Source organism: Chroicocephalus ridibundus, chromosome 12 (assembly GCF_963924245.1).
Source record: "Chroicocephalus ridibundus chromosome 12, bChrRid1.1, whole genome shotgun sequence".
NCBI classification, from domain to species: Eukaryota; Metazoa; Chordata; class Aves; order Charadriiformes; family Laridae; genus Chroicocephalus; species Chroicocephalus ridibundus.
In genome coordinates this window covers 5,505,567-5,518,888 of record NC_086295.1, presented here as the reverse complement: position 1 = coordinate 5,518,888, position 13,322 = coordinate 5,505,567, and the positions used below count along the sequence as shown (strand labels likewise).

Genomic DNA, 13,322 nt, shown 5'->3' with positions numbered 1-13,322 from the left:
ATCAGGGTGTGCAGTGACAGGATGAGGGGTAATGGTTTAAAACTGAAAGAGGTCAGATTTATACTAGATATTAGGAAGAAATTCTTTAGTCTGAGGGTGGTGAGACCCTGGCCCCGGTTACCCAGAGAAGCTGTGGCTGCCCCATCCCTGGAGGGGTTAAAGGCATCTGGACGAGGCTTTGAGCAACCTGGGCTGGTGGGAGGTGTCCCTGCCCAGGGCAGGGGAACTAGATGATTTTCAAGGTCACTTCCAACTCTAACCATTCTATAATTCTCTGATCACCCTGCAGACAAACTGCCCCCCTTTCCCCAGCGGTGCCTGTACCTGGGGGACGTACTGGCCAGTCTCGGCGCTGACACCGTGGCTGCATGCCGAGGACGGTGCCTGGGCGCTGCAGGGGCGAGCAGCGTGCACAGCTCAACGCAGCAAGTCACCGAGCTGCAGGCGGTGGCAGCGCAGGCAGGGAGTCCAGGCAGCACTGCCAGCAGCAGCCACGGCTGCAGGCAGCAGCCTTCCCAGGGGGAGAAGCTGGGGAAGCCTTGGGTCCACACCATGATCCAGGGACCTTGAAGCTTCCAAGGCCATCGACCGGTGAAGATGGTCCCGAAGACGAAGGGGTTTGCACCGAGGGACGCGTACGCCCCAGTGCCGCGCCGGCTGCATCCTGCCCATCAGCAGACAGGTCTGGGGCCCGCGCCTGGCAGGAGGTATCGCGGGATCGGGCCCAGAGCAATCTGTTCAGATAGAAGTGGGTGGTGAATTCATGGAAATGGGAGAACAACTCCCCTGTAGCTCCAAAGCGGGGCGTTATCAGCGAGCAGAGCTCTAACGAGCCACGGAGAAGGCTGGAGCCCTCCGTGCCATTTCATTGCTGCTGCTGCTCTGCGTCGGATTTCCCAGGAGCCCTGCAGCCTCGGCCTCATTAATTATGCAAATGAAAAGGTGTTGCCAACGCGCTGCCGTCCCTAGGTAGGATCCCTGTGACTGAAGTTGCGCCCCGAACGGCGGCCGCTCCCCCTGCGTTTGGGCAGGGAGGGTCCGGGAGCACATCAGGCAGGATGGATGTTTGCAATAATTATCCAGTCATCCCCTTCAAGTGTACTGCAGCCATAGCAACAGACAGATGTTCTGTCCCAGCCAGAGTCCGCAGCGAGCTGGGGAGAGAAGCACAAAAATTAACCCGTTCAGCCCCAGGACGACATACAATCTGCTTTATTCTGGGACCAGACCAGACTTCAACATCCCTGAGAAAATTCCAAGCGATCGGGCAAAAAACCAGCCACATGCCTCCCAAAGAAAACCAGCAGAAATCGCCCCAGTGCTCGCTCAGCCACTGTCCGACACAAAAAGTTGAATGGAAGAAGCAGCATCCCGCGGGCTGGTGGCCTGGCTCTGCCGAGTGCCCCAGCGCCTCTCCGTCCCGTTACAGGTAACGAGCTCTGCTCGTGCTTGGCGTCTCCTGGGGGCAATGCTGCAGGCGAGGCTCTCCAGCTCCGCTGGTAATGAGCCTTTGGAGACGTACGGCACCGGGGAACCTGTTCAGGGACAGCCAGGAGCAGCACGCACGCTCTCTGTGGTCTGCACCCACACAGCGGCCACAGCAGAGACCACGCTGGGCACCCAGCTGGGCAGGGAAGGGGACAGATGAGCCACACGGATGAGCATCCACTGCTAAGTTAACAGCTGTGTCAAAGCGTTTAAAGTATTAGGAGGTGGGATACAGCCAGACTGAAAAATAGCCGACATTTCATTATCCCGCTGCTGCACGGGTTTCCAGGATTCAGCCCGAGCCCGTTAAATCCCACCCAGAAATATCATCACAAGGGCCCTTGTGCCCACCAGCACACCAAAAACTTAAACCCAGCTTCTCCTGGGGGCCCTGAGGAGCAGGCAGCCCTCCCCAGGCACAAGGTCTCTGCTGCCTCCTCCCTCCCCACCAGCCAGTGATGCCTTAAAGCGCTAGCATTTAAATGTTTTAAGCTAAAGGCCAGACCCCCGCCTGGCAAAAGGATCGGAGCTGCCCACCCTGGCCGGGAGTCACCTCTCCCCTCCCGTGCCAGCCGTGCCCAGAGGTCCCGCAGAGGCGGCGGGGATTCCTCAGAGCCCAGAGCAATCCCCTGACCTCAGAGCAGCGTAAACAGGCTCATGGGAAAGCCCCATCCAGATGTTTGCAGCTGCAGATGCTGCTGGAGTGCACCCATGGTGAGGATTTCAAAGGACAATGGGACCGGGGGAGGACAGCCCAAGCAGATGTGGCTGGAGGGACGGGTTACACCTGGAGGAAAGGAGACAACCCTCTCCTCCTGGTTGGCGGAGCAAGACAACCCACTGCCCTGCACACAAGCACAAGTGTGAGAGGTCACAGGAACACAGTTTCACTTCCCAAACTGTAAGACTATTTTTAGTTCATTTAACTTCCCTTCTTGTCCTCTGCCACACAGACAATGAGAGCTCCAGCTTGCAGAGGGCATCCCCTCTCCTCAAGGCTCGTCTGGTGACAGCTTGTACCACGTTAGCGCAGCTTATCCTGGAAATCTGTGGTCTCCCGGTTGGGTTTTTTTCTTCTTTCTCCTGAAGGAAAAAAAAAAAAAGCAGAGAAGGGTAAATTTGCTGATCTTGAAGCTGAGGGAGACGTGGCATCATGTGCAGTCACAGAGGATGTGGGCAGGTGCCATCAGACTTCCCCACGCAGCTCTGGAAATGTAGCTCAGTCCTGATCTGCAGCTCCCTGGCTGTTCCTGTCCCAGGCTCCCACACAGCCCTGGCAGCTGGTGGGTATTTCGGTCCTCACCACAGCACCCGGGCTACTGCGCTCCTTCGGGGGTTTTTCCCCCAGGCACCTCAATTGAGCATCCACGCAGTTCGATTCCCCTCTGAAGCCACGCTGGAGACGGAATAAGAAGGTGGGGAAAATATCTCTTATTTCCACAATTCCCCATTCAATTGGTAACTCCAGCTCCTCCACTTGTGTCAGTCCCAGGCCTCTCCCAAGCAAAAGCCACACCAAATAATGTTTTGGTGCTGTGAAATGGACAGAAATCCTATAGCCTCCAGAGGGAATTCAGGCTCTTTGCTGGCTGCCCATAGCTGCTTTGACTTATTATCTGACCTGGATCTAAATTAGGTTTTGATTAGAGTCAAGAATAATTCTACTTGGAAAAATCTCACCGTTTAGGTTCAGAGTTAGCAAAACCTACGGGGGAATTAAAACTAATTTCTCACTTTGGGGACAGGGACCCGAAGGGACCTTAGATGATGCCCAGTCGCCCGCTGCGAGAGGCAGCCACACTGCGCCGTGTCGTTCATAACCTGACCAAGCTCCGCTTTCACAGCAGCCAGGTTCTCTCCCCACTTCTCTGAGATCGCTCCCGTAGAGACTGACGGCTCCGATGCTTGGTCAGCATCTCCTCATTTTGAGCGTGGGTTTATACATAGTCTGTTTATTCCTATTCATTCTTGTGCTAAGGTGGTTTGGTCCGTGTCCCTCCCTGGTTTCTGTCTCTTGATTGTCCACAAATGTGTCTTCTCTCAGCATTCATTTTGCTGACATCAGTGAGCCAAGTCACCTCCGTAAGACACTCTCCTTTCTCCTGAACAATCCAGCAAAAAACTCTCTCTGCACTAGTTTCAGGCTAAATTCCCTCACTATGGCTAACCAGAACCAGACAGCAGTCCGGAGCTTCACCAGAGCCTTTATACTTCTCTGTACCTCCCTCGAAATGACTCTCCTGAGACAACTTGGGATAACTCCCCTTGTTCTTCACTGCATCCCATTGGTGGATCACAGGTCTCCCATTGGTGGATCACAGCTCAACTGTTGGTGGATCACAGCTGTCCCGTCAGTGGATCACAGGTCTCCCACTGATGGATCACGGCTCTCCCGTTGGTGGATCACAGCTCTCCTGTTGGTGGGTCACAGCTGTCCCCTTGGTAGATGACAGCTGTCCCGTTGGTGGATCACAGCTCTCCCATCCAGCCTCGGATAGGTGAACGTCTCAGACGCAGGCTGTGCGAGACACGCAGGCTCCCTTCGTGTTTGGTGGAAAGAATAAGGCAGCTCCAGCGAGCGATTCGTCTCACTCCATGATAAGCGTTTAGAGCACCAGGATGAATGGTTTCTGAAGGTGCTCATCATCGCCCATTGACTGTAGAGGCAGTCGAGACACCCAGCTAACACTGGCCGTCCGGCTTTGAATGACCAAAGTTACGAAAGCCAAACACATCCGTAGTGATCCCATAAGTACATTTCTCTATCCTTTCCCAAGGAAGCACTTCCAGCTCCCAGCAGAAGTGATGGTTAATAACTCCTGAGCTCACTTGGTGCTGCTCGGTATCAGGCTACGTCCACGGATGGGTTTAGTTGCCCTGTACCCACCCCTCTGCCAGCCTCCCCGATCTCACCCAGCAGCACTCAGGGGTATTTGGTAAATGGTTCCAGTTTGGGTCCTATTCAAGTGCAAATCCAGATGCTGACCAACAAAACCAGTGTTGCTGGGGACAGCGCTGTCTCCAGCTGGGACCTGTGGGGCTCTTGCTGCTGTCCTGCTGTACAGGACTTTTTAGGTGGTATTTGGCTGCCCTCATTTCCAGCTGATAAACCGCCTTTAAAACAGCTCTGAGGAGAAGGGTACTTTCCAGTTGTCGCTTTCCCACGTAAGCTGTAAACGTAACTGTGGGGGTGTCCGAGGTGACGGCTGGGAAGTGTCCACCACTGCCACCCCCCTCATCAGCCGCTATCGGGGTGGGTGGGAGAGTCCCTGGCACAGTCCCGCACAGATTTGGGGGGGGGGGGTGGTGTCACCGCTCCCACTCTTCCCGGACCCAGCTCTCCCACCGCCAGGCCCCACCGAGGATCCAGCCAGGCTCTGGCGGAAGGAGCGGGAGCCAGGAGCAGAGGCTGAGGACTCGCTGTGCCCGTGGTGCCGGGGGCACGGTGACGACCGACCGCTGTCGCTGCTGAACAGGACGGCTGTGGGAAATACAGGGAATGCGGGAATATGGCTGAGCTGAATCAGTCCCTGCCCACTGCTGTGCCGACCCTGCCCTGATAAGCATCAGACACTTCAAAGGAAGGCCCGAGTGCCACAGCGAAAAAATGGGGCAGGAAATATCCTCAAAGGAAGCATCTTTCTCACTCCTGACCATCAGTTTTAGACTTACCTCTGAAGCACGGGTGCTTATCTCACCCTCCTCTTTCTTAAATCTGTACCTTCACAGGTGTTTCTCCTCCCAGCAGGCACACGCTCCTTTTGCATACACAAACACTCTCCGCGGTGATAAATTCCACTGGTTAGCTATAAGATGGGTAAAAATCATCTGGTTTTATCAGTCTGGATGACTCGTCCTTCTGTTCATCATCCCTTTTTCTTCTACCTTGAGAAGGGACCTCTACGCACACACCATGTACCTTCTCTGGACACTCACCGTGCTACAGAGGCACCGCAGCCTTCCCTCTTCATAGATTCATCGCATGGTTTGGGTTGGAAGGGACCTTAAAGATCATCTTGTTCCCACCCCCTCTCTCACAGGCAGGGACACCTCCCACTAGACCAAGTTGCTCAAAGCCCCATCCAGCTCCCGTCGCAGCTAAACTGCCCTGATGTCTCCAATTAAGCATTTTCTAGGTATTAGGATTGCTAATTCCTGATTTCCTTGTTTTCACCTACGTAAAAGAACAATCACAAGCCAATACCATAGCCTGGAGTACCCCTACCTGAAAAAAACGTTACAAAGAGAACTAATGTCTAGTTTACATTTGTTGAAAGTTACTAAGAACAACTTTTATTTATATAATATAACTAGCAATGGACCTGGAGTTACCACTTGTTCGTTCCGTCTATAAAAAAACCTGCAGCAGACGCCGTGCGCTGTACGCCACCCAGTATCTGTCATCCAGAACTGACAGTTTAAGGTGAGCACCACCAAACACTTCCACTTTTTCCCCCCCCTTATCTATAAGGACAAGAGCGGCCTCAATATCATGCATTATAATCTGGCGTGTCACGAGATCGCTCATGCAGTGCAAGTTAAACCCTCGTTGAATCCGTGCTGGATTGGGACCTAAAATATTGACCTGAACACTCAGCCCCCGCGTGAGTGGTCTTCCCAAAATCCTCATGCCAGGGATAACAGTTCTTGGTTTGGCTGGCCTTGCCTGCCCGAGCTGGGGAAACTCCTGTCCATTCTCCCCAGAGAGTGACCCTCTGTACCGCTTTCTAGGTGGACCCCCAAACCCTCTTCATAGAAGGACTAGACAGATTCAGCTACTCACATCAAAGAGCAGACAAAACATTTAACTGCAACGATTAATAAATCAAACCAGGTGAAGGACAGCAGAGACCCAGTCAAAGGAAAGGCTTGCAGGACATGGCTCGCCACAGCTAGAGGACCAGGAGACAAGGACATCAAGCCCAGCGACTGCTGTACCCCGAACTAAGGTCATTCACTGGAAATAGCACGGTTTCCAGCAATTTTCTACAGAGAACAGTCACTGCTGGAGAGAAGACTGCTAAAGTCCTTTCCTTCCGTCAGCCAACCCCACCATTTGGCTGGAGCAACTGGCTTGCCCCAACCCAACTATGCGTCCACCCAAACAAACTGCTGTCTGTGAGCAGGCTCAGGGAGTCTTGTGACCGACCGACCACCATGCGCGGCCCCTCACTCCTCCCTCAGCCCCCTCCGCTGGTTCCTTCCCCTTTTCTGGGACAGACTCACATCCTTCAGCTGATGCCTTACTCTGCAAAGTGTCACTCGTGCCAAGGCGGACTGTCTATTCATCATTAAGGAAAATGTAATGCTTATCACTCTGCTTTGCACTGATGGAGCTAACGTTTGATGGTCATCATGACCAACACAGCAGTGATAAAACCCAAATCGGTGCTGTTCCTATGAAAATATCCAGGTTCAATGGACATGCAATCTCCTACCTCAGCTTCAAGTGGGTGGGCTAAGGTAGGAGAAGACTTCTGTCCATGCCTGCAGTGGTGTGGGAGGACATTCCCTTTTCCCGTGGCTCCTGAGCGGTTGAACAGCAAGGCGGGGAATTTGGGGAATTCAGTGATAACCTCAGACGGGGGGTGGTCTGATCATGACGAAGAAGGCAGCACCACCCCTCGCTAGAGCAACTCCTCAGCAGAAGTGAAGTGTCCTTTTACTGTCTTCCTCACTCAACATCTCCTGCAGAGCAGCTGGACTCCAGTGCCGAGTGCTTCCCTGGCACTCCTGGACAGCCAGCTTCCACCACAGCTCCTACAAAACCTATTCATAGAGTTCTCATAGGAAATCCCACCCACCCCTACGGCCACCCCAGTGCCAGCCAGTTCTGGACACTGAGTTCAGCTGGTCACTGCTTCGTGCCGTGCAGGTGGGATGCCCACATGCTGTAGCAGGCTAAGAGCTGAGCCTGACTTCATCCGCAAAGCCTTTGGGAGAAAGTTGCCCACCAGACCCCAACTGTGCAGAACATCCTTCTCTTTTCTGCCATTTCCATCTCCCCCAGCTGCTCCTTGCAGCAGTGCCCTGGGAAAGCTGTGCTTCCATGGCTGACTGAGGCTTGAAAGGATGTCCGTCTTCTTTTTAGTGGTCAGCAAAAATACTGCAGTGCACTAGCAAGTTCCTGTAGGCATCCTGTATTACTTGGTAAAAACCCAAAAGAAGGAAGACCTTCTGCGCTCCCCAGGTCCCTCTCCATCAGCATCATATTGGGTCCAGTGCAAGCTGGATGGTTACACTGGGAATTTTTTGAGCAGTGCCCAGAGATCCAGTGGGGTAGAAAGGGTCAATATGATTTACGATGGCGCATTTCAATAATCAATTTCAATGCTCCAGTGTCACAGACATCCCCTGTTTTCACCATACCCTCTCTGGCATGGCTAACCCATGGCTCAGTTCCTACAGCATTCAATTCCCACCTTGGGGATCTGTCAGATGGGCACAGTGTGGCTGGCACAGGGTGAGAGGCAGTGACAAAAACTGCCCTTCGGCCAGTGAAGTGCCCTCACCTGCTCTCCTGCCACCAGCCCCGGACTTGCGGCACTATGGCCGCCTGTGTGCAGGCTGGCTCTGCCACCACCATGCCCTGCACCTCCAGCACCAGCCTCAGACAACTCCCTGACACATCAAATTCCTCTTCCAGGTTCCCACAGGCTCCCAGCCCCTGCTCCTATGTCCTCACGCTGGCCCTATTGCTGCTGACAATGCAGGCAGCCCTCAGTACGCACCGCTGCCATGCCCTCAACCAGCATGGAGCAGGCGTGTGGCACTGCCAGGTGGGCATGGAGCACACACGTGGCACTGTGGGGAAGGCATGGAGCACACGTGTGGCACCGCTGGGCAGGTATGGAGGACATGCGTGGCACTGATGGGCAAACTGGGACCACACGCGTGGCACTGCCGGGTGGGCACGAAGCACATATGTGGCACCGATGGACAGACTGGGACCACATGCGTGGCACTGCTGGGTGGGCATGGAGCATACATGTGGCACCAATGGACAGACCAGGAGCACACACATGGCACTAATGGACAGATGAGGACCACATGTATGGCATTTGTGGACAGACTGGGAGCATGTGTGGCACTGATGGACAGGGAGCACACACATGGCACCAGTGGACAGACTGGGACCACATGCATGGCACTGATGGACAGACCAGGAGCACACATGTGGCACCGTTGGGTGGGCATGGAGCATAGATGTGGCATTGATGGACAGACCAGGAGCACACGCACGGCACTAATGGACAGACAGGGACCACATGTATGGCACTGATGGACACACTGAGACCACATGCGTGGCATTGACGGACAGACAGAGAGCACACACGTGGCACCGCTGGGTGGGCATGAAGCACACAATGTGTCACCAATGGACAGACTGGGACAACATGTGTGGCACTGCTGGGTGGGCATGGAGCACACATATGGCACCACTGGACAGACCAGGAGCACACGCATGGCACTAATGGATAGTTGGGGACCACATGCATGGCATTGAGGGACAGACCAGGAGCGTACATGTGGCACCGCTGGGTGGGAATGGAGCACACACGTGGCACCAATGGACAGACAGGGACCACATGTGTGGCATTGATGGACAGACCAGGAGCACACGTGTGGCACTGCTGGGTGGGCATGGAGCACATCCATGGCACCGATAAACAGGGAACACACGCGTGGCACCACCACGGCACATGCGTGTGACTGCCGGGGAGACACAGAGCCACAGAGCCACAGCTGCCGACTGGGACGGGCTGCCCCATGTCGCCCCCCGGGCCAGCTGTGACCGCCCACCACCACAGACCCCTCGGAGATGGAGAAGCGGGACCGTGGCCCGAGCTCCCCCCACCTCTTTGCCCCCCGCTGCAGTGGCGGGGCTCGGTCACGCCGCGGGACAGCTGCCCGGCCGCAGCCCCCCCGCCGGGACAACAGGGAGGATGCTCTCCCGGCTCCTGCCCAGGGATCAGGCGCAGAGGGCGGGGGCGGTTGCGGGGGAGCGGAGCGAGGCACCGGGGCCGGGGTCCGGCCTTTGTCTCCCTCTCCGGTGCTGCCCCGGGGCCGGGCTCGGGGCGGGGTGCGGCTCTCCCGGTCCGGCGGGACAAATCCCAGCCGCTACGTTCAGCCCCGGTCGAGGGCGCTGCGGGGCGATCCCGGTTATCCCGGCTCCGTCCCGTTCGTTCCAGGCCGTTCCCGGCGGGGCGGTGGAATACACCCCACCACCACCACCCCCCTTCTTCACCACCGCGGTTACCGCTGCCCCCGCGGCTCCTCCCCGGCTCTGCGGCGGCTCGGCAGGTGCCCGCCTCCGCCCCCGCCGGCCCGTCCCGCCGCACACGTGCGCCCGCGCCCCGCCGGCCCTTTGTCTGGGACCGGCACCTGGACCCGCTTCCCCCCGCTTCGGCCGGTCCCCCCCCCCCCGCTCCCCGCTCCCCGGGCCGTCCGGCCCGGGGAGCGGGGAGCGATGGGGGAGGACCGGCCGAGCGCATCCCACCGGCGGCGCTGCGGGAAGCGGTGGGCGGCCGGCGCGGAGCACGAGGGAGGCGGGGAGGGGGGGGGAACGGCGACCCCGGAGCGGGCTGGCCCGGGGGAGGGGGGTTGTGTGTAGTGGGGGGGGGGGGCCCGTCGTCGTCGGAGCGGCCGCTCTAACAGGTGGGATCCCGCTGAGAGGAGGAGGCGGCCGGAGGGGGGCGGAGGAGGCAGGGACGGGCGGGCGGGCGGGCGGAGGGAGGGAGGGAGGGGGGACGAGCCGGAGCCGCCTGTGATCCTGTGACAGGAGCGGCTGCTGCTGCTGCTGGCGCCGCCGGTGCCTCCCTCCGCCCGGCTCGCCGGGTCGCTGTCCGAGCCCCCCGGCCACCCCCCCCCTCCCCTCCCCCGGTTCCCTCCTCCTTTCCCCGCTCCATCCCGGGCCGTCGCCCCCGCAGACCGTCCCGGGCCGCGTCAGCGCCAGCCGGGCTCACCGCGCCGCCCCGGCTGCCCCTCCGCCCGCTCCGGGACAGGGCGCGGGGCCGCCGCCGCCGCCGCTACTGCCGCCGCCGCCGCCGTCGCCGCCGCCGCCGCCGACCGGGCGATGCCGAAGCCGCCGCTGCTGCTGCGGGGGAGCCGCCCCGGGGACAGCGAGCTGGGGCGGCAGTTCCGGGACTGGTGCCTGCGCACCTACGGGGACTCGGCCAAAACCAAGACGGTGACCCGGAGCAAGTACCAGCGCATCGCCGAGGTGCTGCAGGGGGGATCCGGCTCCGGCGGCGGCTCCGGCGGGGGGGAGAAAGGCAAGTTCCAGTTCTGGGTCCGGTCCAAGGGCTTCCGCCTGGGAAACGGCACCAGGGAGGCGACGAAGATGGGTCAAGTGGTGGTATATGTGCCGGTGAAAACGGGAACGGTTAGTGCGCTCCGTGCCCCGGGGGGCTCTGTGTCTGTCTGTCTGCCTGCCTGTCCGTGTCTGTCTGTCCTCCCCAGGGGTGCGGGCGGGGGGGTGGGGTGGGGGGGTTGCCCCGGGGCGGGGGCGGGCATCCCCGGGGCCCCTGTCCCCGCCACCGCCACCGCCGCTCCGGCCCTGTCCCGTCAGCACCGGGCGGCCCAGCCCCGCCGCCGGCCGCCGGGAGCGCGCATGCCCCATGCGGGGCGCGACGCGGGGCCCGGCCGCTCCCGCAGCCCCCGCCGCTCCCCGGGGCACCCGCCGCGCCCCCCGCCGCCCCGACCCGCCCGGGATGCGGATGGGGAGAGGCGCCCGCCCGGAGCCTCGCACCTTCCGCCGACCCCCACCCCCGCTCCATCCCCATCCCCGTCCCCGTCCCATCCGGTGCGGCCGCCGTCCCCGGGCGCTGCCGGCGCTGATGGCGGGGGGTGGCGGTGCCCCGCGCCCGCCGCCGTGCACCTGCCCCCGCGGGGGGGCCGCGCCGCCGCCCGGTGCGGGCCCCGCCGCCCCCTTCCCCCCCCACCCCCCCACCCCCCCGCCCCGTCCGATCACGTTCGCCCGGCATTTCCCATCCGCCCCACGGCCGGGGACAGGTCTGCAGTCAAGGGCAGAGAGCGGCGGGGAGGGGGCGCCGGCACCCCCCTTTCCCCCCCCCGCCCGCCGCCGCCGCGCCCTGCCCGCCCGGCCGCCGCGCCGAGCGGAGCGGAGCCAGCCCGGCCCGCTGCGGCTCGCCCGGCCCCGCCGTCCCGCGGCGCTGCCCGCCCCGGCGCGGCCGCTGCAGCCGGTGCCCTGGGGGTGGGGGGGTGAGGGGGGGTGCGGGCAGCGGCAAAGCCCGGATTAGGGCAGCCCCCACACACACACCCGCGGGCCGCCGTCCCGGGAAACTCCCCCGCCGGAGCCTCATTGTTCGGCGCCCCGCCGGGCCGGCGGCGCGGGGCGCACCGGCCGCCTCCCTCCCTCCCTCCCTCCCTCCTCCGCCCCGCCGCCGCCCGGGGCTGCCCCGCCGCCCCCATTGTTCCCGTCCCGAGCGCGCTCCGCTCCCCGGCGCGCAGGGAAACGCGCAACTTTCGCGCCCCCCCCCCCCCCCCCCCCCCCGGCCCTGTGCGCAGGGGTGCGCCCGGCGCGGCGGCGCTCCCCCGGTCCCGCTGTCCGGTGCGGGGGGGGGGGTGGGGGTGGGAGGCGGGGGGAGACGGGACAGGGGACACGGCCGGCCCGCCGCCTCGCCGGGGGACCGCTCCGGGCCAGCGGGCACAGAAGGGCTCCGGGAGGGATTTTTTTTTTTTTTTCTCCCCCCCTTTTTTTTCCCCTCCCCGTCCCTCCCCTCCTCTCCCCGCTGCTGCTGCTGCTGCCGCTGCTCTAAAGGGTGCAGTGTTTTCTGTGCACACACAGACTCCAGCATTGATGTGGCTGGAGGATGCTTCCATTGAGGGCAGCCCATCTGTGGCAAATGCTTCTAAACGCACTATTTACCTCCCATCTGGTCTGCCTTATTATTGGGGGGAGGGGGAAGGGTCATTATTTCTCCCTTTCCCTTCGTGGTGCTCAGAGGCGCCTTTCTTTCTCCCCTTGCAGCCCCCCTCCCCCATGCCATGCCCCAAAAAAATTCTTCGCAATTTTTTTTTTTTTTTTGAGACCTCTTTGCAGCCCTCCTCTCCCGCTTCCCCCCCCCACACACCACCAAAGAGCCCCTGCCGAGGGCGGATGAGGAGCGGTACCCCCGTTCCGCAGCTATCACACTTCCCCCGGGTCCTCTCCATCTAGCCGGCGACTCTATCCCAGATCTTCCAAATGCTGCAGAGTCATGGTACCCCAGAGAGGCCGAGCCAGACTCCCTCGACCCTGCCGCTAGCTAGACGCCCCCTCCCCTTTGTCCGGGAGGGGGTCCCTAGGGTCAGCAGCTCAACGAGGCCGGCGCAAGCCCGCGTATTCCCAAAGGGCTTCCGCACAGATGAAGTTTCAGCAAAGGAGCGTGTCTAGGCCCCCGCATCTTCCGTGGCAGAGTCCCTGCAGGCTACAGATAGGAGATACACCCAGGCTCCTGTAAAACCAACAAACAAAAAGCAGGCATGCCCTCGGGGGACAACTGAATTTTCCAAGGGGCAATACCGCTTATTTCCCAGCGCCTGCGGCGCCTGCCGGACGTTTGGGCTGGGAGCGCTTTGCAGAGCCACTGGCTGTAGGGAACACCAGTCATCCCGCTCCCCCAAATCCTCTGGTGCTGGGTCTGTAGAAGTTGTTGCCTCTGTCCCGGCCCTCCCCAGCCCACCATGCCCCTCTCTGCCAGGAATCCCGTGGACGGTTTCAGACGGATGCAGTTGCTGCCTTTTGGTTTTGCCTGAAAGTGGCTCTCAAATTTAGAGATAACTTGTCAGGGATTTTCTTCAGCTCCTGATAATTCAGTGCTCCCCTCGTC

General features: G+C 60.2%; 1 protein-coding gene across 1 annotated transcript in view; it reads left to right on the top strand.

Moving 5' to 3' along the window:
* The first annotated feature begins 10,164 nt into the window (after positions 1-10,164).
* NOL4L (nucleolar protein 4 like) overlaps positions 10,165-13,322 on the top strand; it is a 64,481-nt gene continuing 61,323 nt past the window's right edge. The window contains exon 1 of the mRNA XM_063349830.1: positions 10,165-10,873. Coding sequence (XP_063205900.1) covers positions 10,565-10,873 — 309 coding nt within the window. The 5' untranslated portion in view covers positions 10,165-10,564. The remainder of the gene's footprint in view (positions 10,874-13,322) is intronic.